At 39.9% G+C, this 26,380-nt stretch overlaps 1 protein-coding gene across 1 annotated transcript in view; it reads left to right on the top strand.

Annotated features, from left to right (window-relative positions):
• Positions 1–2,685: 2,685 nt before the first annotated feature.
• Positions 2,686–26,380, top strand: part of KIF26B (kinesin family member 26B) — a 624,587-nt gene continuing 600,892 nt past the window's right edge. The window contains exons 1-2 of the mRNA XM_074222850.1: positions 2,686–3,914; positions 4,922–5,323. Of these exons, the coding sequence (XP_074078951.1) occupies positions 3,852–3,914; positions 4,922–5,323 (465 nt within the window). The 5' untranslated portion in view covers positions 2,686–3,851. The remainder of the gene's footprint in view (positions 3,915–4,921; positions 5,324–26,380) is intronic.

The raw sequence follows: 26,380 nt of genomic DNA, 5'->3' as shown, positions 1-26,380 counted from the left end.
CATTTTTCTACCCCCCTTTCCTCCCCCTCTCTCCATGGCAGCAAACAATCTGATAAAAGTTGTACACATACAATCATATTTAACTTATTTCCATATTAATCATATTGTGAAAGAGGAATTACAACTAAGGGGGGGGGAACCATGAGTAAAAAAGAAAAAATAAAAGTTTAAAAAGTGAACATAGTATGCTTTGCTTTGCATTCAGACTTCACAGTTTTTCCCCTCTGGATGTGGATGATATTTTCCATAACAGTTTTATCAGGATTGTTCATGATCACTGAACTGCTGAGAGGAGCTGCATCCATCACAGCTGATCATTTCACAATGCTGTTGTTAATGTATACAATGTTCTCTTGCTTCTGCTCACTTCACTCAGCATTGACTCATTCAAATCTTTCCATACTTCCCATAAACTGCTTATGATTTCTTACAGAACAATAGTATTCTATCATATTCATATCTCACAACTGCTTTGACCATTCCCCAATTGTTGGGATTCCCTCAATTTCCAGTTCTTTGTCAGTACAAAGAGGTGCTCCAAATAGTTTTGAACATGTGGAACTTTTCCTGTTTTTTTCTGATTTCTTTGGATATAGATCTAGGAGTGTTTGCTGGATCAAAAGTTATGCATAGTTTTAGTGTTCTTTGGGCATAGTTCCAAATTGTGCTCCAGGCTGGCTAGATCAGTCCACAACCTCACTAACAGTGTATGAATGTCCCAATTTTCCCTCATCTTCTCCAACATTGATTATTTTCCTTTTTTTGGTGAGCTTAGCCAAGAAATTACATTCTACATGAAGTAAAAAGTACTTAGAAAGAAGTAAGCATAATTATCCTGTATAATAGAGATTATAGGCTCATAGAGTCATAACTGAAAGAAACCACCGATCTGATTTCCACTGGTTCAAGCTCCTCATTTCCCCAAATAAAGAATGGAGGCCTAGAGAGTTTTAGAACTTGCCCAAGTTCACCCAGCTAGTTTAATGTCTGATATAGCGTGGGAAGTTAGTTTTGCTTCACTCAAATTGTCCATTTGAGAAGTGACACTTTTAGTATCCTAGTGCAGGAAGAAACACAATTTTTGTACATTCCATATATTACTGTGCATCCCTGTTGAAGGATTTGGTTGCAATTCCATCGGTCCATGAAGAAAAAGAAGATAATGAGTTCGGAGAGATTTTTGTCTGGCTCAGCAAACACTATTCCACCCTTCAACTATCCCAATTATAATGCAGTTAATTGAAGAAAATAATTTCTTGAAGAATAGGCTGGGGCTTGTGAAAACTAATGACTCCACGAGACAGCAAGAATCGATTAAAAAAATAAAAAATGGAAAAAAGGAGAAGAACATGGAAAATAACTCGTTGGAAAGCTGTTGTAATTTACAAAAGGCAAAAACCAAACAGCTCCCCAAATCCCAAATTAGTGTCAGTTTAAGGGGTTCCATTACAGGCTTTGAACAATAGAGGGAGCTCCCAGCCCACCAAAGACTCCAGCGGCGGCTACTTGAAGATGCGAATCAGACGCAGCTTGACAAATCTGCAAGTTGGCTCCCCCTCCCCGATTCCCCTTTATCAACTCGGCCATTTCTTCTTGGGAGTACAGATGTGCTGCATTTCGGTTGATAAGCAACGCGTCACTAATGGCAATGATCTTTCTTGCAGCTCCTTTGGTGGAATACAAATGCAGCTGAAGGTGTGTTGCGTGCTTTCAATGAGAGGATAAGATACCCTGAGCATGTACCTGCCTCCCTAAGGCCCTCTTTGGATTTGATCTCTTTCTTATTAGAGAAAGAAATGTGGTGGAAACTTCCACTTAGCCCTGGATGTCTTCATTTTGATTCCATCAGACTGTGAGCTCTTTGAGGGTAACCCCCCCCCCCTTTGTATCCTCATTGCTTAGCACAGTTTCTAGAAGGCGCTTAATGACTTCTCTTGCTTAGGTGACTGTGCAAGCTTCCCGCTCAGAGGGATGCCCAGGCTGTTTTCCTCTCCCCCTGGAGCCCAACACCTCCCTTCCCCCTTCCATCTCTCCCCCACTCCAGCACCTCATCCCAAACCCTGAGGGGCAGCAAGCAGTTGAGCCATCTAGGCACGAATTCTGTTGACCCTTTTGCTCCCCCCGCCCCATCCCTCAGTCCTAATCTCCAGGCGCAGGGATGCCATTACACCACCCGTGATCCGGGCACCGCAGACCCTGCGAGAGGCGTCTAGCAGTGTGTTAATTAAAGGTCACAACAAAACAGACCTGCCAGCTCACCAGAAGAAATGTCGCTCCCAGGAAATTAAAAATGACACCCCCAGTAGCCACGTGTGGAGGCCCGGCATATGCCAGCATCCTGCCCCCAGGGGCACCTGCGTCAGGGGAGGAATGAGAGGGGAAGGGAGAATTTGGATCCCCTGACAGGCCATGTATATTGGGGGGGCACTGTAGGTGTCTCGGGGCCAAGATGCCCAGCGTTTTTATTTTCTCCCAGCTCCCCGAGTGTCACCTGCCACACTTTGGCTAGGTCAGCTCGGGGTGAGAGGTGAGGGAGGCGGGGAAGTGCGAGCTAGGCTGGTCCTTGAGGTTGGGGTGCCGGGTGGGTAGGTGTGGTGGGCGGGGAGCAAAGGGGAGGAGCGGGAGGAATCGCTACCCAAGGTGTAAGCGGAACAATTATTAGGGAAATCCATCCTTTTTGACGAGGTTCCTAGGGAAGCTCCGAGAGAACAAAGGGCGGCCGGGGAGGGCCGGGCAGGTCGGTGGCCGGATCCCCAAGCAAGCCCGGGTTTCAAAGCAAGAACCGAAAGCCGGGAGGGGGAGAAGAAGCGGGGAGATGGCTCCCTGCCCTGCTCCGCTGCAGCTTCACGCTGGAGACCTGGGGCTTCCTTAGCCGCCCCCCCCCCCAGCACCCCCAGGAACTTCTCGGGAGGGGAGGCCCAAGAGTTCCCTTTCTCTCCCCTTCTCTCTTCCATCCCCTGAAAGGAATAAACAGAGAAGCCAACCAGCCCCAGCAGCTCTCCATGCCACTCAGAAATGCTGCAAGGTACAATGGACCCGTGCCACCGCTGCTCTGGGTGGCAGCAGCAGCAGCTGCAGCGGCGGCGGAACGTGCCTTCCCCCGGGCTGCCATGGAGTGTTCTCTGAGGCTCTCTGGCTCACCCTGGCTCCGCAGCTCCTCCGAGGACCGGGGAAGCTTCCTCCAGCGAGAGCCTCCTCGCTAAACTGTCAGGAACAAATGGGGAGAAGGATATTGGCTCTGGGAGTCTCCCAGGCTCCTCCCCAACGCAGGAGCCTTATATTTTTGGAGGATTTCTTTTAACTCAGTTGCAAACCTTGCTGAAGGAAACAAGTTCCCACAACACCACTCAGCAGAGGGAGGGAGGGAAGGAGGGAGGGAGAGAGAAGTCCCTGCTTCGAGGCGAGGCAGAGAACCTCTCTGCTTTTTTACCTTTTCTGCAGCGTACGTGTGTGTTGTGCATGTGTGCATTTTTTTTTTAATTTCAGTTGCAGAGGAAAACTGTGTTTGCGGGGCTGGGAGAAATGCTAATTATCTGGATGTTACCGGTTCTGGGAAAATAAGTGAAGGAAACCGAAGAGCTCTCAGAGGGGGAAAAAAATGATTTGAAGAGAGGGAAGAGACTATAAAACCACCCATCCCAGCTTAGGCTGGAAATTGGTGGTCTCACTTCTGAGGCCAGTGACCTTTCATTTCATTTTTTTTTTCAATGAAGAAATCTTGAATTTTAGGGGAGAGCATGCATACACCCCCATACCATCGGTGAACCTTTTCTAGGTTTGAAGATTTTTCTCTTTGGATGTAACATTGGTGGAACATTTTCGACGGTGTCTTTTTTGGGGGCAAAGTCACCATGAATTCCGTGGCTGGAAATAAAGACAGGATCGCAGTCACAACCAGGAGCAGAAAATACGGGGTAAGTTGGCAGCAATAGCGTGCCTCTGGCTCAGAACCATCTGTGTCTAGGATTTTAACCCCCCCCCCCCCAACCCCCCAGCCCATGCTCCGTCGCTGTCTCTCTGTAAGCTGACATGGAACAAATGATACAAACAGGTTAACCTTATTAAGCTGCATGTTAACATCCTAAGCGTTCCTGCTTTGCCTTTCTCTGATGCCGGAGCAGGGGGATCTGTGGGTGCAGGTCAACTGGGGAGCCCAGGAGGAGTGAGGGGGCAAACGAGCAGCAAGGCTGCGTGGCTGGAAGGGGATTTTAACAGCGTCCTTCCCCCTATAACTTTTGCAGTACCGCTGCCTGTTCCAGCGGAGTTAAGCCGAATTTCGGCGTTTTGGGATGTCTCGAATCATTTCTCTCCCGCTGTGTTAGCCTTTGACTTAAACCTGGGACTGACTGGGGAACCTTGGCGCTTCCGCTTGAATGAATAATAAATCGAGTAGGATTAAGTCCGAAGTTCCCTAATTCGGGGTTTTTTGCCCCCTCTTAAGACAAGGGCTCCGGGGACCTCACGCGTGGGTCCGTGGCCCTGGGTGGGGGAGGTGCAAGGAGGGGGGGACCCGGCTGAGCCAGATGCTGATAAAATGGGCGGGGGCGTGGGGATGTCTCCATTGCCTAAGTCCTTTCGTGCCCCTCTTGGCGGCTTTCCACGCGCCATCCACGGTGTTTGCAGACTCCCGGGGTAACCTGGTGCAGGGGCGCAGGTCTCCCGGGTAGCCTGCGCACGGGCTGTGGGCATTCACCTAAGGACAATTAAGGAGACGGATGGAGGGAGCACTTGGCCGCGAGCGGCAGCGGTGTCTGGCCCTGACGGGATCCTGAGAGGCATCCTGCATCCCTCCATCCCTGCATCCCTGCATTCCTGCATCCACGCACACGCGTGCCCCCCACTCCCACTAGTGCAGAGCCGGGCACGCGGGAGCCAGCCGTCCATGCATCCGCTTAAACCTCGCGTCTCTGCCCCCCTCCAGGTGAACGAGGTCTGCTCCCCCACCAAGACCGCCGCCCCCTTCTCCCCCGAGAGCTGGTACAGGAAAGCCTATGAGGAGTCCCGGGCGGGGAGCCGGCCCGCCCCGGAGGGCGCCGGCTCGGCGCTGGGCTCGTCCGGGACCCCGTCGCCCGGCTCGGGCACCTCGTCCCCGAGCTCCTTCGCGGGCTCCCCGGGCCCGGCCTCGCCCGGCATCGGCACCAGCTCGCCCGGCTCCCTGGGCGGCTCGCCGGGCTTCGGCACCGGCTCCCCGGGCTCGGGCAGCGGGGGCGGCTCCTCGCCGGGCTCGGACCGCGGCGTCTGGTGCGAGAACTGCAGCGCCCGCCTGGTGGAGCTGAAGAGGCAGATCCTGAAGCTGCTGCTCCCGGGCCCGGGCTCCAGCAAGGTAAGCCTCTCCTGCCCGGGGGCCCGGGGCCGGGGCTGGGGGCGGGGGCCCCGGGCATTTCCTCGGGGGGCACAGGCTGCTGCGGCCGCTCAGGGGGCGGCCCCGAATGCTGCTTCTCCACTGGCCAGCTTTCCCGCACCGGCAGCCGTTCAGCCCCCTTCTCACCTCCCCAGGCCTGTCCAGCAGAGCTGAACTTCTCTCTCCCACAAGGACGCCCCGGGGCCCGGGTTCTCAGAGCCAGCAGGGGCTCTAAGCGGCCCTCCCTCCCGGACCTCCTCTCACGTTACACCTTTCTCTCAGGTCCTCTGCTTGGCCCGGAGGCAAGCATGGCTAGCGGACCCAGCACCGGTGTCTGCTCTGTGACAGACATAAGAATATGCTGATGGCACTTCCTCTCTCATCCTTTCTTTTTTCCATCCCCACGTGGCCGCACCATCCAGCCCCCCCCCCCCAATATGTGGAATCCGGTTTCCTTCCTGAAGATTTAAAACAAACAAATAAACCCACGAAGGCTGTGAAAGCAAATATCAGTCAGGAATCGGTGTTTCTCCTTGCCGGTTCATATCCTTCTCCCAGAATCTTATATCCTGAAGTTAGTTGTCTGGTTTTAATAGCGTTGTATATTGTGCGGAAAGATTAAGGGGGAATAGTCCAGAAGAGGCATCCTGGGGCTCCAGAACTGATTGAGTGTTAATACACATTGGGTTCTGCCATAGCAACCCCGACAGTGGTGATGTGTTGTGAATGGCCAACAGGGCTCTCACAATGTAACACAATGCAATCGTGTTTGCTCTGTTGGGTCCAAGTACTATCAAATGATAATATTTACTCTCCCACTTCAAAGAGTTTTCTTGGGTGTTTGGGGCAAAGAGGTGTCAAAAAAAGAGAAGGAATTGCTCTCGAGGATTTTCTGTTGCTGTTTATTCAGAGGCGGTTCCCAGTTTTTACTTCTGTGACTTTTGGAATGGAGTATTTCTGATCCTGTAAAGGAGAGCAATGGAGTAGCTATCTCAGTGCTTAGCTTCTTTGTAGACAAACACCAACAAAGGTGGTAAAATTCTGGAAGTCTCCATCAGGAGAATTGTTTACAGGACTTGCAGAATTTAACTCCAGAATAATAATTAACTTTTTGAATTGTTGTCAGAATGTTATATTTTAATGCAGGACAATGGATGAGGATTTCAACCTCCATTCACAGTCATGTAATAAAATTAGTCAGCAAACTAAAAATAAATTCCAATGTATTTAGATGGCTGTTTTGCCCATTAATTTTAGGTTTGCCAGAATAGTACTATCTGATAAAAGGTTGTGTAGTACCTTGAGACATTAAATGTTATATTTGGAAGCCATAATTAGTCTTAACAAGGCCAGATCCCTTTAGGCCATTCCCAAAGATGCCTTTTTTTTTTTTTAATAGAATGGGTCCTGTATACTACTCTTTGAGGGTTATAATTAGCGTAATGGTAAATCAGAATGAACATGTACTGTTTTTAGGAAAAAAAGGGGGAGGAGGGGAATAAAGACAACAGGAGAAACTGGGTTCAGATTTCCTCTCTATGCTTACTATTGTGACCTTGGAAAAGTCATTTAAACTTCCTCATCTGTAAAGTAAGTGTTTTGGACTATTTGTTGGATCACAGAACTGCTTAAAGTCTATGATGATCAGCTATAATAAGAATATTGTTACTATCATTAGAAGGGTTATGAATGGATTTTTATTATTTTTGAAAAATGGCTGACATTTAAATAGATCTTTAAGGTTTGTAAAGTGCTATATATATATGTATTTTTCCATTTGATCCTTGTGAGATAGGAACTTTCATTATCCCCATTTTACATATCAAGAAACCGATACCAAGTGAAGTTAAGAGACAAAATTTGAATTCAAGTCTTTCTTGCTTCTAGTCCAGAGTTCTAATCATTGGCTCAGTGCCTAGCCAAGGAATTGAAGTAGGCTGAAAATTTCATCGGCTTCATAAGTCAGCCTAAAATATTTGTCTGTTTTTATTTACATTATGAATTACAAGGAACTTAGCAAAACTGATGACTTTGCCAGAGAGAAATGAATGTTCCCAGAGCAGCATTATAACAGCATTTATTAACTTTCCATACAATTTTGCAGTGATCCTTGCAGGTCAAGAAATGTTTTCATTCAGAGGCAGTAGTACTCGGAAGGTATCACTTTAAATGTATACATGAATATTACATAATGCCACACTTGACTGCTACATAAGTAGCCTGAGTTTTATATGTGGACTATGCAGTGAAGCATGACTTTTAGTGCAGGAAAAATGTACAATACTTAACCAGGAACAAAGATGCTTTTGATTAGCTCATTGTTAGCAATGAAGTGTTGGTGTGGATTCTCAATTTTTAACTGCATGTGTTTCTCCTGAACACCATCAACTGGAATATTGATTCAAGAATTTTGTGTTTTATTTAGAAAAGAAAAATTTTGGTGGTTGCACTCTCAGATTAGCTATAATTGCTATTCTGCCTTTAAAATGTTCAGCCATTTTAACCAATTAAATGCCATTTTTTTTCTGCTGCAATAAGGGTCATATGGCCTTAAAACCAATCCTTTATTCTTCTAGCTGCATTTATGAGCAAACTGTGTACCTCTCTGGCCCTTGGGCACTGAAGGAGTTAAATTTCACAAGAACAAGAGGCATCATTGTGACTCAACCATGTAAAGTTTGGACACTGAAGACAGAAAAGTGATTTGGGTGTAATTAGTAAAAAATGAGCATTTTGGTTCATTTGAGATACCAGATTATACTTAGGAATTTTCAACACTGCTAGGTGATTCTGTGGACAGGTCATAAATCTTTAATGAGAAAGGCAAGCTTAAAAGTCATGTTATCTAAAGATAGGGTTTTTTTTTTTCCAGTTCTTTTCCCCCCATCCTCCCATGGAAGAAAGCAAAGCTGCCTTCCCTGTGCTCAAGTTTTCCTGTCTGTAAAACAAGGAAAATCATGCAAACAGAAGCATATTGTGGAGATTTTTTTTCAGATGATAATTTGCAAAGTACTTTAGTTTTTAATAGAGATGCGCTGTGTGAGGCCCAATTGTTAAGTAGGTAAGAGACTGATGACTTTTATGCCTTACCAGGTTTCTGGTTTCTATACAAAGTAATATGTGGTTTCTACAGCTCCCCTTTTGTCCCCTAAGCACTTTCTAGATAGCGTACTGCTTCATGAATCCTCGCATAATTCCTTTGAGATGGGTAGCAAATGTTATTGAATTACATTTATTTGATTGATGGCAAGTTGGTGAAAGAGATATGAAATAACTTGCTGAAGTATTCGTCCACTCTAATCTCCTCAATATTCTCTGGTAGTAGGTCAGGTCAGAGGACTCGGAGGTCCTCTCAAAGCCTAAAGCTCTGAAGCACTTTGAAACCAGGACTCGTGCAAGACCTGGGTTCCTTGGAAGATAGTGACACTCATCACAATAACAATAATAATTAACATTTATATAGTATTTATTATGGCCAGGCACTGTGCTAAATACTTTGCAATTATGATATTTCATCTGATCCTCACCTGGGAAGGAGGTGCCATTAATATCCCCATTTTACAGATGTGGAAGCTAAGACTGAAAGCAACAGATCTGCTACATCATCCAGTCTCACATTCAAAATTCAGCTCTTGACATACATTTCCCATTAGCTCTCCATTACTAGGTCTCAGCTCTCTGTCAAGGATGAATTATAGGGTTAAAAGGACTTATAAGTCTCAAATATCACTATAGTAATAGCTGACTTGTATAGAATGCTTTGGAACAATGGATAGAGTGCTATGTTTGGAATCTGGAAAACTCATCTTCCTGAGTTCAACTCTGGTCTCAGACACTTCCTAGATGTATGACTCTGGGTAAGTTACACAACCTTTTTGCCTCGATTTCCTTATCAGTAAAATGAACTGGAGAAGGAAATGACAAAACGACTCCAATCTTTGCCAGGAAAACCCCATATGAAGTTTTGAAGAGCTGGATATGACTGAACAGCAGTAACTTGGAGCACTTTCACATCAACTTATTTGATTCTCATGGCAGCTATTAGGTAGATGCCTTAGATCTCATCCTTCTATTTTTACTGAGGAAAAAAGGGCTAGTGACTACCTCAAAGAGTCATGGTGAGGATCATATAATATTTCTGAAGTACAATGCTTAATAGATAGAACACTATAAAAATGCTTCTTCCCAGGCGAATTTGGGAGGGTTCAGGAGAATCCCTGCCTTTTCTCTGCCATCTTGTTTCTGCCCCTGAAGCCTTCAGGCAGGAGAGGCAGCAGGCCTCCAAGGAAGTTCCTCCCCGCCCACTACATGTACTGAGCACAATTCTTTCAGCTCCTCTCAGACATATTCCCTCTTCACTTAGAGCAGTTTTAAAATTAGACTCAGCCTTTTGGAACACTACTAATAAATAGAACATGGAAAAGGTACAAAATGTGAGTTTCAAGAACTTAACACTTTGATAAGACTGGCATTGGCCATAGTCTTGACCAATTTATTACCTAAGTGATTTCCAAGTGTGGATTACATTTAGTGCTTTTGAATCAAATGCTTCCTTTATTTTTAAAATACTCAGAACTTATTCAGATTTAAAAAAAAACATGAATGGTCAGACTCTAAAGAAGCATGGAAAGAGCTACAGGACCTGATGCTGAGTGAAGGGAGCAGAACTAAAAGAATATTGTACACATTATGAGTTCATCAGCTGTGATGGATGTAGTTTCTTTCAGCAGTTCAGAGAGCTAGGACAACCCTGGAAGGCCTGTTATGGACAATGCCATTCACATTCAGATAATAAAAAGACCATAGAATCTGAATGAACACTATGTTAATTTCTTAAAAATTTCTCTATGTTTTTCCTTCCTATGTCCTGGTTTTCTTTCTTTTCCCTTAATTTTAATTCCTTATTTGCAAAATGACTAATATGTAAATGTGTTAAACACAAATGCACATGCACAACATTCAGCATACTGTTTGCCATTGAGGGGATGGTGGGGGGAGAGGTAAGAAGATTATATAACTTATAAATATGCAAGTGGATGAATATTGAAAAACTTCTATAACATGTAATTGGAAAAGTAAAATAAAATATCAATTAAAAAAATAAAGGGGCTAGCTGAGTTGCACAGTGGATAGCATGCTGGACCTGGAGTCAGGAAGACTCATCTTCATGAGTTCAAATCCAGCCTCACATACTTACTAGCTATGTGACCTTGACCTGTTTGCCTCAATTCCTTATTTATAAAATGAAAAGGAGATGGCAAACCATTCTGGTATTTATGCCAAAGAAAACCCTAAATGGGATCACAAAGAGTCAGACATAACTGAAAAATGACTAAACAACTAGAGATTAATTAAAATGCTTCTTCCCACAGATGAGGGAATGGAGGTTTAGAGAGTAGTTTGGTGACTTGCCATTAGTCAGCATCTAGTATCAAAGGCAGAACTCATCTAGTACTTTTTCTTAGGCTCTGTGATTCCATTATATATATATATATATACATATATATATATACATATATATATATATATATAGTAAGAAGGCAATATTTGTGATACAAATAAACATGAGTTATTCTATCCCTGGATCTCTTCTGGTATAGGAGACAAAACAGCCAGAGCTAGGCAGTATGACCTAGCAGATAGAGGATAGGGGTTGGAGTTAGTAAGAACTGGGCTTGACTCTTGCCTTGATATTTCCTAGCTTTTATTTTGGACAAGTCATTCAACTTTTCCTCTGACTCAGTCCTCATCTGTTAAATGGAGAGAATAACACAGGAACATCTACTCTCAGAGTTCATATTTGGTTCAAAAGAGATAATATTGAATGTTTTACAAAAATCCAACAAATCAAACCTGTCAAAGATCCTTGTTCTGCTCCTGTATGAGTTTGGGCAATTAATCGATCAGTAAGCATTTTGTAAATGCTTACTATGTGCCAGCCACCATATTAAGCATTAAGGATAGACTTAAAAAAGTGAGACAGTCTTAGCTTTCAAGGAGTTTATATTCTACTCTCAGGAGACATTTGTAAATATGTCAAAATGATACATATATATATGTGTGTGTGTATGCATAGTATGTAGTCCTCCAAAAGCACTCTAAGTATATAAAATTAATTTTTTCATTTTTTATTTTGAAGAAAGCATTAACAAATTAAGTGGCACTTGAGCTGAGCTTTGAAGAGAGGTTAGAGAAGAAGGGAGGAGGGAAAGAGCTTTCCAATCTTAAGGGAGAGCCTGGGAAAAAGCACAGGAGTAGTAGATATAAGGTTGCATAGAAGGAACAGCAAATAGGCCAGTCTGACTGGTGCATAGAATACAGGGAAGGGAATACTGTGTAATCAGCCTGGAAATTCCCAGATTGTCTCTCTGTTCAAAAATGTATCTTATTCGGTATTTTGAGTCCATCATCTCTTTGCAGGAAGTAGGTTTCAACTTTTGATGTTGGTCCTCTGAATTATGATTGATTGTTGGATTGATAAGAGTCCTTTAAGTGTTTCTATGTTGCTTATCTTTATAATGTTGTTACTGAACAAATTGTTCTCTTGGTTCTGTTTACCTCATTCTGTATCAGTTCATATAGGATCTTCCCTGGTTTTTCTGCATCCATCTCTTTTACAATTTCTTGCTGCAATTAATTTCATTTCATTCACATAGCATAATTTGTTTTCATCCACAAAACTTACATTTCATTATGGACATAAATTTTCTATTCATATTGCTTATCATGGATATAATCTACAATTTCATAATTTTTCCCCACAAGCTAAATCCATATATGCTTATGCTTCTGTGGTCTATAATTTATTAAAATTTCTATAAACATCATTAGGATGTTCTTAGAGAGTTTGCTCTGATAGAATATTCCTCATGCCATGATCAACTTGATGATGAACTTCTCTAGGCAGTCAATAAACCTTTATTAAGTGCAGGTATTATGCTAAGCATTGGGGATGCAAAGAAAGACAAAACAATTCTTGCACTCAAAGAATTTACAATCCATGAGGGAGAACAATACACAAAAAAAGGAAGCTCAAAAAAAAATAAGCCCTAGAAAATTAGAGGGATGGGGAATTAGGAAGATACCAGGCAAAGGGGCATGATGGAAAATTCCAGAAGCTAGGTAGGAAATTTTAAGTAGGCTATTTGTGATCATACAGAACATCAGTAGGTCTGCCTAGAAACCTTTCCAACTTGATAATGTTCAAATTCCTAAAGATAGCCTCAAGGCATATTCTTCATTGATGTTCTCTTGGCATAGTCTTCAAGGACATCTCACTTCTACATGTCCTCCAAACCATGTTGAAGCATTGGTGTAGGATTTTATTTCTCTATGTTGGGAATTTTAGGCATCTACATGCATCTGTGCTCATAGGTGACTTTTTCAGAGTTCCCTGCTTCTTACTAAGTTTTGGGAAGAAATTGCTATCTTAAAGATCACTAGTGATTTTCTAATTGACACATCCAATTAACTTTTTTTTTTTTTTTTTTTTAGCCTAACCTCTGCATTGACATCTTTGTAACCTTGATGCTATTGCCAACTTCTGGGTACCTTTTTCCCCTTGACTCTCATAACTCTTAAATTTCCTGGTGAGAACCTGAATTAAAATCTTGACTCAGCCACATACATTCTGTGTGACCTTTCCGTGCCTCAGTTTTCTTATCTGTAAAATGACTTCCAAGATCCCTTCCAGTTCTCGATCTAAGTGCTTCTTGGTATTTTTTTCTGACTTGGTTCTTTTAACAATGAACTCTCTTGGTTTTCTTCTTGCCAATCTGACCACTTCTTTCATGGTTCCCATTCCATTTACTTTCTAAATATGGACAATCAAAGACAAATCTTACCCCTTTCCTCTTTTTAGATCCTCTCCCTTGATGTCGCATCTGCTCCTTTTGCCATTTTTATCATTTCTGTGTGGATGAACCTCAGATCTGTCTCTAACTTACCCTTTTGAGCTTCAGCACCATGTTTCCAAGTGCCTATTAGGTGTGTTCATTTGGGCATAATTTAAAGCACTACAATCTCAACTCGTACAAAACTGAAATCAAATTCTTTCCTTTAGACTGCTCTTCTTTTTCCCCTGTTATTTCTCTATGTACATATGGAATACCTTTCTCCATTCCAAACTATTGAAATTCTATCCACTGTTCAAAGCTTAGCTGAAATACCACCTTCTCCATGAAGAAATTATCAGATTACTTCCTTCCCCTGGTCCCCAAAGGCAAACATGATTGGTCTCTCCTTTCTCCCAGAGCTTGTTTTTAACTTCTCTTATGCCCTTATCCTCTTCTATGTGTCTATGCTTTAAATGAATGACTAGACTTCTCTAGTCAATAACTGGACAGAACTTTGGTTCTGAGACAACCACTTCATTTTGTGGAGAAGAAAACTGGGGTTTGGGGAGGTTGTGACTTGTCCAAGATGGCAAACTATAGGAAGGAAGGAAGGAAACAATCATTTATGAAGCACATAAATCAATCATTTATGAACTGTGCCAGGGACTCTCCTAAATACTTTAGAAATATCTCATTTGACCCTCAAAACAACCCTGTGAAAAGGGTGCTATTCTGATCCTTATTTTGATAGTTGAAGAAACTGAGGAAGACAGTAGTTAAGTAACTTGCCCAGGGTTCCATAACTAGGAAATATCTGGACCTGGATTTGAAGTTAGGTCTTCCTGACTCTAAGGTCTGGCGCTCTACCCACTTTACAATCTAGCTGCACCCTAGTAGAGCAGGAATTGAATCACATCCAGTGCCCATTAGAGTGGGCTTTACTATCTCTAGAGGTAAGTTCCTTGAAGGAAGGGACCATTACCATGTATCTGTATATTTCTCATTTCTGCTTTGCATTTCCTTTTTGTTCAGTAAATGAATTAACTCTGCAATAATGACTTGCAGTAATGCTCTGGATTTATCCTTGCAAATTACTACTTACTTCAGGAGAGTAAATAATTATTCTTAATGACATATTGTGAATAATACAGATTTATTCTATCTTATTTATCTGTTAAAGACAATTTGTCGAGAAACTTTAGGCCCTGTAGCATCATGTGGGCTAGGTATTCAGTTTCCTGATATAGGTAAATGCTTGGGGAAGGTGAGATTCGATTATAGAAAATAAATGTATTGGGATAAATATTTTGAACCTCAAATGATAATGCTTGTACATATACTACCCCCTTTTGCCTTGTTCATAGGTTATAATCAGTGACTATTTTCTCTTATAGACAATTAGGGTACAAAGTTAACCTATATATTTCTTAAGATAACAGACCTTCATGACAGAGCAAAATAATTATACATAGATTTCAAGAACAAGGAACTTCAAAAGTCATAATCTAATGCCTACTCAAACTCAAAATTCTATCTACCATATCTTTAACTTTCAAGTCTTTGTTTAAAAAATTCAAATGATGATAACATTCCTTGCTGGTCCCATTTCACTTTTGGATGGCTCATCTTATTAAGAAGTTTTCTTTATGATGACCTCTGTTTTCCAGAATCTCCCATTTAGGGACTAACTAGACTGTATTGCACTTGTGGCAAGCAAAGTTTCCCATCAGACTTTTTTTCCACTTCCAACCTAGTGGAAGGAATTCTTTCCATCTTAGACAATAAGGCCAGAATTATGATTTTTCAGTTTTTCACCTGGAAATGACAGAATTTGGGGGAGAAAAATAAAACATTGGGGAAATACATGGAAGAAAAGATTAGGTGAGGATTCTGAGGATCTGAAGACACATTTCAAGTTTAAAATTTGGATCATCTGTGCTCCTTTTGTGATTTCATATCTCCATATAGTCACTTTATTAAACACCTAAAATAGAAAGTATATTCTAAGTGCTTATTAATATTAGAAATGACATACCTGAAAAATTCACTTTAATCAATCCAAGATCAAATTTTTTTGGCTTTATTTTTAAAATCTGTTTTCACTTGTATGTTCTAAAATTACAATTGTTTCTTGTCTGAGATAATTGCAATTACAGAGCTATTCAGTAGTCAGAGTATTTGCTAATAAGTAATATTAATAATGAAAAATCCCTGCAGTGTTTAGCATTAAAATGTTACTGTTACTTTGTAGGGATTTTAGAAAACACTTCTGGTAGAGACAAGATAGTTATGCATCTTTCTTTCTATTCAGAGTTGTGGCAGAATAATAGAATATCTGAGCCTTTAATTTTCAAATAATCAGGACCAGTTTGTATAGAGACTTAATTTACTGCACAAAAATCCTAGGTCCCTAATAATTTTTTTTTTACTCATTGTAATTCCAACAGGATTATTGCATTAGATATGTGATTTTTTAAATGGTTGGAGGCAGTAATTTGTTGGCATGTGGAAGGATTAGCTCTATTAGAGTATAGGCAGGAACCATTGTCCTTGGCTATTGCATCCCAGGTTGTAGTAGCAAACCTTCATCATCATTCTGCATTTCTCTCTTTTAAAAAATTAATTTTTTCCAATTACACATAAAGGTAAATTTCATCATTCATTCTTTTCCAAGCTTTTGAGTTCCACATAGGTCTACAACTCTCCCTTCCCTCCCACCTTCCTATGGTGGCAAACAATCTGATATAAGTTGGATATGTACAATTGTGTTTAATATATATTTCCATATTAGTTATGTTGTGAAAGAGGAATTAGACCTAAGGGGGAATGCATGAGAAAGAAGGAAAAACAAGAAATTTTAAAAAGTGAACATAGTATTCTGCATTTCTTTTTCTCTCTCATCCTAACTTGCTTCCTAACTCCTTGAAATATTGCAATACTTTTTATTGTGGAATTCCAGGTTCTATTAGCATCTTTCCTGTCACTTGTGAGGGAAGGAATTGGCATATAATTACTGTGTGAGGAATATATTTTTCCAGGAAAAGCAGCTGAAGGTCACCATCAGTCTAGCTGGCTCAATGGGAGACCCCTGATCGGGAGATAATATTATGACTATTTTTTCCACTCCCACCCCCTCTCCTCCCAGATCACATGATAACTTTCCTTTGGAACTGGGTTGGGGAGAGAGACAGGGAGATAGGGCAAAATATGTGAGGTTGTCATGATTCTGAGCTGTGCAGATTTCTCTGTTGAAATGTAATGGGTTATGGGGGGGAGGGGTAGGAAAGAAGCATCCTCATATTTATATTCACTCAGTTGAGACTCTACTGTCAGCCCTTTCAGAACAGAAAACTGCCTGAGGGCCTTAGTCTGCCCTTTTCAAAAAAGAGGGTACTTAAGCTGAAAATTTCAGTGCAAAGTCAGCAGAGCTGCTAGACTCCTCAGCTTCTTGTCCATTCACATAGACTGAATGGGTCAGGGCAGCGTGGAGTTGATGTTTCTTTTCCAGAAATTTGATGCTAATTTTCTTCTAGTTTAGATATTGAGCTGGTCATTGGTATTCCTGTTAACTCACAGAACTCCATCTTAACCTCTTAGTACCTTTCGGAGAAGTCCTCAGGTAGCTTTCTCCTGCATTCTCCAGGAGGGAAGGAATTCCATCTTAAAAGCACATTTGTGATTAATCTAGCTGGGCTTGTCTGTGCACATGTGCTGTGAAGAGTGGGACCTGTACAGAGAATATTGCTTTTTAAATATTTAGTGGATTAACAGCCATATATTGACCCACCACACATATTGACCCACAACATTACTGGCCATTTCTTCAAGACTTCCCCAGAGTTCATGTAAAAGGCTTTCCCTGGTGAACCTCACCCAGTGTGATCACTCCTTTGGTTTGTATTCCCGGAGCACCAAAATAGAGATTGTACTCCATTATCTAGTCTGATCTTATCTTGTATTCTCTAATTATCTCATGTAAGTTTGTCTTGTCTGTCCAATTAGATTGAGCCTCTAGGGCAAAGACCGAGCCTTCTGCTGCTTATTCCCAATGAGCCTCATACTGTAGTATTATGCAGTCAGAAGGTGTTAGTAAATGCTTATTGAGTTAATTCATTAATAAAGTACTGCTCAGACTAAAATAAATAAATAACAGATTTCCACAGTGCTTTAAGGTTTATAAAGTGTTTCCCTTATAATGACCTAGTGAAGATAGTAGTAGGTATATGATCATCTGTTTCCAGATTAGAAAATTGAGGTTCTGATAAGTTAAATCACTCAGTGTCTGAGGGAAGGTCAAAAACATTGGTCTCTTGAGAAATTAAGTCACACAGTATCTGAGGAAAGATCAAACATTGCTCTTCTGATTTCTCCATGTTTAGCTCTTTCCATTGTATTGTTCTACCTCTTCCTTGCCTATGAGTGACATTTCTTTTTTATAAAGAAACTGAGGAATGAGGTAGTTACATGATTGGCTAAATTACAAACAGCAGATCAGAACACAGCAGTCTGGAAAGAGACCTGGGTTTAGAATTTGAAGTTCTGGATTCAAATTCTCATCTACTACTTTAACCCTCTAAATTTATTTCCTCATCTGTAAAGCAAGGAGTTTGGACTCAGTCTCCAAGGTTCCTTCTAGCTCTAAAATGTATGACCCTTTATTTACATCCTATATACATCCATATAGAACATATAGGTATCCAGTCATTGTTTACTATTGGGTTTTTGGGTTTTCTGCAGAATGACCACTTGTTTTGAACAAATATTTACTAAGAATCTACTATGGGAAGTACTAGTAGATACTGTGTGGGGACCCAAAGATAAAAACAACCCAGAGCTGGAAGAGATCTTTGAGACCATCTAATTTTGCAGATAAAACTATATCTATATCTGTCTATGTCTATGTCTATGTCTATGTCTATGTCTATGTCTAGGTCTAGGTCTATGTCTAGGTCTAGATCTAGGTCTAGGTCTAGGTCTGTGTCTGTGTCTGTGTCTGTGTCTGTGTCTATGTCTGTATCTATATGTCTATGTCTACGTCTATATCTATATCTATCTATCTATCTATCTATCTATCTATCTATCTATCTAAATTCATGCAAGGCAAGTGCTTACATGGTGAACAGAAGAAACAATTCAGTGACACTCTTAAGGTTTCTGAAGAACTTGGTATCAATTGTGAGACACTGACCCAGAACTGCTCAACTTGGTGTGGCTGCATCAAAGAAGATGCTGTACTCTGTGAATAGCTCAAAAAAAAGAGTGAGATGCACAAATTTAGAGATGTTTCCCTCTGAAATGATCACATGGACTATTTGTGCTGACCTGTAACAGAGCCTTATTATTTGTCTGATCAACCAGTCATCTGACATACTATATCATCATGATGTCTTTTTGGTCCTCTGAATACCAAGGATAAACAACAATATCAACAATTATGTAACTGAAGAATGCAACCCCAAAGGACAGAACTGATTTATAATAAGATGCATTTCAGCTATTTATTAAGAACTTCCCAGTTATGAGATTATGAAATACTGGATCATGATTCCAAAGGAAGTTGGTGAGCAAAGTTCTTTCTAAAGATAGATCCTTATGTATGTCTTTATTACATGTAAAGTAAGGTTCAGGATACCAGTAATGTAGTACAAGGAAATATGGAGCTCACAATAAGACAGTAAAGCAAACCGCCTTTATTTTGGAGACATCCAATAAATGAATTGTTGTTGTTCCTTCTTTATTCTTGAAGAGCATCAGTGACATCAGGAGGGCATTGTCTTGAGCTGTAAGTGAATTGGGTTTAAGTGAGGCAGGTCTGTGCAATATAATCAGCCTCTCCTCTCCAGTCATCAGAGTTCAGTGGCAGGATATAGCTCAGGACTACTGGTCATGGACTCAGATACAGTGTGAGACCTTGGCCTTTTAAAGCTAAACTTTTGCCCAGGTCTTAGGTTTTCTGAGGCAAGGCCCATTCAGTGATTAAAAGCTAGATAAGAATTGAGGCAACTGATAGCCTAGTTTTCCTATTCAAAAGAATCAAGGGGAGGGAAAGACCCTCAGGACAGTCAGGAAGGATGAAGAAATAAGATTAGGTGATGAAATGGGTACTCTGCTGGAATCTTGGATGGAATTAGGCACCATACTGGCACTCTGAGTGGAATGGGGCACTCAAACCAGTAAAGGTTTGGGTCAAGCAGGACCATGACCTTGATTGAGGAAAAAGGAATGAGGAAACTAGATCTCAGGAGTATGTTGATTCATGGTAACTCACAGAGAGGAGGGCAGATGGTGAGATTCCTGGGTAATTGGCAGCTAGTTGATAGTCAGACTCCTTGCTTTGGAAAAGGTGCCATTACTGCTCCTCTTATTCTGGTAGGGTGATTCAGGATTTCTGAATTATCTGGAGTTTTCTTGTGGGGTAGGGAGGCTATTGAGATGATTTCAATCCAGTGCCAAGATTGTATGGCACAGGAATGAGAATCCTAACAGTACTTCATAAGAACTCAAGTGATAACTCATTCTGTTTAGTGCTTTAATTTTAAAATTGCAGTCAGTGACAGAAATATCATGATTAGGGTAGCACATTTCCCTACTCCATCTCAGAGATGATGCTCTAAAGCATGCCAATGGTCACCTTGATTTATAACCTCCAAAGAACCTTAAAAATTGGAAGGAAGCTTTTGAACATCTTTAAGAGCATTACAGAAGATCTGAGTTAGAAATGATCTTTAGACATCATCTACTCCAGGGATTTTTAATTTTTCTTGTGCCAAGGACCCTTTGGAAGTCTGGGAACTAGATGGTATGATGGATAGGGCACTGGGACTGGAATTAGGAAGAACTGAGTTCAAATCCAGTCTCTGACACTTACTCTCTGTCTGACCCTGGGGGGAGTCAATCTGTTTCTCTCAGAGACCTCTGCTCCCAAGAGATGCTTGATAAATTCTTGTTTGCCCCATGTTCCTCAGAATCAGGCTTTTACAAACATAAAAACAAAATACTTTGGATTACAAAGGAAGCCAATTATATTAAAATAGTTATTAAACTTAAAAAAAAGAAAGTTCAAAGACTTCAAGGTTAAGAAACCTTGTGCTAGTCCAAATCACTCATTATATAGAGGAGGGTGCTGGGGTCCCCAAAAGGTTGTAATTTACCTACTGTCACACAGGCCAGTTTATTGGCAGAGCCAGGACTAACCTCTTGATTTCTAGGACAGTGATGTGTGCTTTGCCAAAGTTGCCACTGCAACTAGTTTCCCTAGGAAATTTCAGCTTTTCTCCCACTCTGGATTTTTGTAAAAGCTATTTCTCTTTTTCTGCCAATGAGTTGGCATCATGCTAGACTTGCTTTCAGAGAAAATGGGACTAGTCAGCTTTTCTACTTTAATTTCCTCCATCAGTGTTGAATGAAGAATCCTGTACCTTTAATACCTCATGCATCTTTTTTTTGGGGGAAATTTAGGAGAGCTGATTTTGTGAAAATAGCCTCACTTTCCCCTGAAACAACTTGAATATAGATTGAAATTCTTTCTCACAGATGACAATGCCTTATTTCAAAGCTTTCCCTCTTGGAGGTCCTCCAGGGAGTGTCACAAATGCTGCTTTTGCCATTCAGACTCTGATTTTGCTGATGGATGGAGGAGAAAACAGTTCACTCGGAGACTGCTCATGTGACATGTGATCTTAGCACAAAGAATTTGAACTTGCCCCTTTTCCTGGGCCTTTTGATCTTCATCAGATAGCCTAGCTTGGAATTATAGTTTTGTCATTCAATCCATCCTGATTCACACCTCCTCCTTAGGTATTTTCAGAGCACAAATAACCCTCAAATAATATTAGACATTTGTCTATTTCTAGAGCATAACATAGTTAGAGAAATTCGCTGGGATGGAGAGGTTCTTTTTAAACCCCTAAATTAATGTAGAAATTCTTAGTACTGACCTTAGAGGCAGTGAGGTGATGTAGTTCATGAGGTGTTGGAGTCAAGAAGACCTGAATTCAGATACTACCTTAGAATCTCTGTGATCCTGGGCAAGTCACTCTTAGTCTCAGTTTCCTTATCTGCAAAATGGGAATAATTATAGCACCTGTTTTCCCAAGGTTATTGTGAGGATAAAATAAGATATGTAAATACGTAAAGCAGTTTACAAATCTTACAATGCAACAAAAATACTAGCTATTATACTATGGTATAGGTTAAAATCTTAGCAGTCTCTAAAATAAAATTCATCTCTTAGTAGACACAAAAATAATAAGATATATCTGAAGTGCTACAGACTAGATTATTGCTATGGGAGCCATTTTAATTTTCTTCCCTACTTAAAAAAACCACACAATTACCCACCCCTTTACCTTAAGTTCTTTGACAAAAAATCTTTTCTTTTATGTCATGGAATTTTCAGGTAGCCTAAGAGGCAACTGGAGTTGTAGGTTGCATTATCATCTTATTACAAACTTACTGTGCAAACCTGAAAAGTGAGGGGATAACTATGATTTCCCTTGGTCAGATCTGACCAGATATCTGGCAGGTTATGTTCATTCCTGGGTCCACATTTTAGAAATAAGTTGGAGAGGGTCTAGAGGAGGGTAACTACATATTCCAATTCATGCCACATGACATCATTTGAAGTAAACAGCGGTGTTTAGTCTGGAGAAGCCTTTGAGCAACATTTTGTTGTTGTTCATTTTGTCTGACTCTTTATGATTCCTTTTGGGATTTTCTTGGCAAAAATACTGAAGTGGTTTGCCATTTTCTTCTACAACTTATTTTACAGATGAAGAAACTGAGACAATCAGAATTAAGTGACTTATCTAGGGTCATACAACTAGTAATTTCCTGAGGCAAGATTTGAACTCACAAAGATGAGTATTTCTGACTCCAGGGTAACACTCTATCCACTGTATCATCTAGTTGCCCTTAGTTCAGCAACAAACTAGTCATGTTTTCAAGTATTTGAAGGATTGTTCTAAAAAGAAGAGATCTGACTTGTTTTGTAAATGCCCAGGGGAGAAAACTAGAAAAAATGGGTGAAAGTTGCAAAAAAGGCAAATTTAGACTATTTTTAAAATAAAGAAAAATTTCTTAAAAATTAAATTTTTATTATTTAAATTTATTAAAAAGTTAGAGCCTTTGGGGGTGGCTAGGTGGCGCAGTGGATAGAGCACTGGCCCTGGAATCAGAAGTACCTAAGTTCAAATCCGGCCTCAGACACTTAATAATTACCTAGCTGTGTGGCCTTGGGCAAGCCACTTAACTCCATTTGCCTTGCAAAAACTAAAAAAAAAAAAAAAAAAAAAAAAAAAGTTAGCCCTTAAAGTAACAATGGCCTGCTTTGGCAAGCAGTGGTTCAACCTCAGTGGAAGTATTCAAGCAAAGGTCACGTATCCATTTGTTGGGTATGTTAGAAAGAGAATATTTGTTCAGGTAATGTTCTCAGGAGATGACCCCTGAGATCCTTTACAATTCTGGAATTTTGTGATAGATTTTAAGAATTTCTCTATATGAGCTTAACAAAGTCTTTGGATGTTGTTTGATCATGAAATATGAACAGTTTTAAACTAGCATCTGGTTTACTACTGCTCAGATGTTAGGCACTGAAACTTCCTTTGAGATTTTAATTCATGGATTTCAAATGATTACTGAAGTTTCTTATTGCTGGGTGGAGGGCAACAAAAGGTTATGTATCCTGACATTTTTCCCAGCTGAATAATCTAGTATTTTAATTTGTGGAGGCAACAGCAGTTATACTTCCTTCATAAAACATGATCATCTCCTTTGTAGCTACCTATTTCTTGGAGTTATAATCCCTACCTGCTCCTTCACCAAATTTGCTCTGCTTTGGAACTGGTGGTTTGTGCTTTGATTGATGTTAATGGAGATGAACTTGAGAAACAGAGGAAAAACAAAAGAAATGGCATAAATTGGCAAAAAAAAAAAACTATTTGGAAACTCATCTATTAAATGCAGTAAAAAAAAAGTTCAGCTGCAGTCATTTTTAAAATACCACATTGATTAACTGACTTAAAACATTTTTATTTTATTTTATTTTATTTTTGGGGGGGTTTTTGCAAGGCAAATGGAGTTAAGTGGCTTGCCCAAGGCCACACAGCTAGGTAATTATTAAGTGTCTGAGACCGGATTTGAACGACTTAAAACATTTTTGGCGGTGTGGGGTGGGAGGGAAGTAAACTGGCTAGTGTAGACTAGTAATTCCTAGAGTACTTTTTTCCCATGCACCTCTTCCAACAAACGTGTTATGAACTCCAGAGTAATTTAATTTACCACTCATGATATTTATTGTTTATAATAATTACAATAATATCTTTTGCCTCAAAAAATCCCAAATTAAAATTTACATCATGTGATTGTAATTGTAAAATATTAAATTTTATCTTACCTATAGTTATGAAAACTCTAAATATAAAATTATACCTCTGATTATATGGAACATTCTCTAAGAATTAAAAGAAGTAATCCAGTAGAATCTTATATATTTCTATTATCTGCAAGGCTACATTGAACTTCTTTATTTTATAATTTTATTGAATTTAAATATTATTTTAATAAAATAAATTACTAGGATATTTGACATAATACATTGATCATATATTAACCTAATCTCAATGTTAAACTTATTTATTTGAACAAAAGCTAGCAATATTTTTTTAGCACCAGAAAAAGCCAGTCTTAAAACCTATTATTGCAATAAATTTATGCCTGTGTTTTAATATAAAACAAGAATAAAGTGAACCTACTTGCTCATACAAATATGTGTTGAAAAATGGCAGGAGAATTTTACAACCTCTCTTGCTAAGATATGTAAATTCAATTTTGTTTTTTTTTGCTACTTAACTAATTGACACAAATGAGTAGCAAGTTATGACACAAGAACAGTAAGATGATAACTATAATTAAAGTTCACTTGCAGTATTGCTTCATTTTTAAACAATGTTTATAGATAAATAATCTTTGTCAATTTTTTTCTCCTTTTCTACCACTGGCACACAGACTACACACTCGGAGAAATTCTACTCAGTGACTGACAAGAATTGGCAGCTAGTTAATTTGAAAACAGAAACAATACAATAAGCTTAAATTTAGACATAAGTTTAAGGCAGAAAATTCTTCAGTTAGAGACAAGAAAACGTTTGTTTCTGCAGAATGCTTGTGATGGTCCATGATGATTTCAAGATGCCTCATAATGCTTGTGCTCAGTGCTCATGGTTTTCCAACAGTCTGACATTTGCCCTACAAGAATGCAAACTTTCATAATATCTTGATCATGGGATTATACAGCTGGTGAGGAATAATTGCATAGGGGAATGACAGAGTTACTGTGGTGAAGTGTACAGAATGCAAATGAGGGTGTGTGCTTATCTGACCATGGGGATCACTTTGTGCTTGAATGTCAAACTCCTCTGGCACTTTGTAAACAATTTGATGACATGTTGAGAAACTGCAAGAATATAGTTCACTTAGTCAGATGTGGTCGTTGATGTAACCATTTCATGAACATAAAAATAATTGTATATATAATCATGATAGTTTCAAATTACTGCAGAAACAAATCTATAATACTTCAAAAATGTGTATGCTTGTCACAGAATAAAAATATTCCTTGTAACATAGTTGTGCAATTACATACCGCTGAAATAACTATTAAAAGCATTTTTAATAGAAATCCATTAGTCCTCTATTGTTATGGACCCCACTAAGTGGGAACCACTAATACACAGGTTCATACACAGGTTCATACAGAAACAGTATACCAAAGTTTGCAAATGAATAGAATGTCTTTTCCCCTCTGTGTTTGTGTTAAGCAAACTTTTGCTTTTACTTGACCTGTGGCAGGTACAGTATTATATTTTCCTAGTGGCATATATGGGGTATAAGTGGGATGAGTAATGAATGAGCAAAAAAGAAGTAAAGCGAGGAGAATTAAATAGGTCAGAAATTCTTAACTTTTTTTGTGTCATAGACCTCTTTGGAAATCTAGTGAAGACAAAGTCTCTTCAGAATAATGTTTTTTAAATGAATAAGTAAAGCACATATAGCTATAAAGGAAACCAATTATATTGAAATGCTGTTATCAAAAAAAAAGGTCACAGATTCCAAGTTAAGAACTATTGCCATAAATACAGCATTTATTAAGGATTTTAATATGTGTTAGGCACTGTGTTAAATACTGGAAATATAAACATAAACTAATAAGGCAGTTGCTGCCCTTGATGAATGTATATTCTAATGATGTTAAAAAATACATCAAAGGAAAAGGGGAGGGGGTTCCACATGGGATCAAGGAGGCAACTAAGGTGGCAAGATTGGCAGGAGTGAAGTGAGCATGCCCTGGGGCCTTTTGTGAACTACTTTCTTGGACTAAGGAGTCACCATTCAGAAGAGCAGACTTTTAAGGCAAGGATCTCTCCTGGAGAGGAACTCTCATATTGAGGAAGTAAAGAAATGTAAAAAATAAGTGGAACTGGAATGGAAGTGAAGTTTTGGAGAGAGAAATAGATATGGACAAAGAAAGAAGAGGAAACTGATAAAAAAACTTCAAGTATAGTATTATGGGAAAAAATAACCCCTGGTAAGTAGGATGGGGGTTCAGGTGCCATCTGTGGCACTTACTGGTCTTATGACTGTGAGCTAATCCCTTCAGCTCTTTGGGCTTCAATTTTCTTATCTAGTCTCATATTTTAGACTAGATTGTTTTTGCAGTTCCTTTCAACTTTGAATCTATGGTCCTGCCTATGATTTTCTGGTCAGTTAGAGGGGCATTCCATGTCAGAAGTTTTCCTTCTGTCATTTAACTATTTTCTCCTTTTTTTGTTACAAATTTTATAATATGGAAGTTAACAAAGCATGAACTTTTTTTGGAATTTAACCCTTTGTAAGACTCAGGTTGGATTTATTTTCTTTGATTTTTTTTCTAACTCTATCAGCCTCTGATTCTTAAAACAATCCCTTGTTATCAAGATCTGGGTGATCTCATAGGCCCATTTGTAAAACCATAATTCACAGAATTCTAGTGGAAATGGAAAAATGAGAAAGAATATAGGATGTTCTGTGGAACTGGTAGGGCTGGAATGAACATTGGTGATGTGAGCTTCTGCTGGACAGGCCTAAAGAGATATAATTCCCAAAACTTTGACATGGAAGAGAAAACTTTTGTTCCTTTTTTAGATGAATTTTGAAGAAAATTTTTTGG

This window comes from Macrotis lagotis, chromosome 2 (genome assembly GCF_037893015.1).
Source record: "Macrotis lagotis isolate mMagLag1 chromosome 2, bilby.v1.9.chrom.fasta, whole genome shotgun sequence".
NCBI classification, from domain to species: Eukaryota; Metazoa; Chordata; class Mammalia; order Peramelemorphia; family Peramelidae; genus Macrotis; species Macrotis lagotis.
This window is presented reverse-complemented; position numbering and strand designations above follow the sequence as displayed.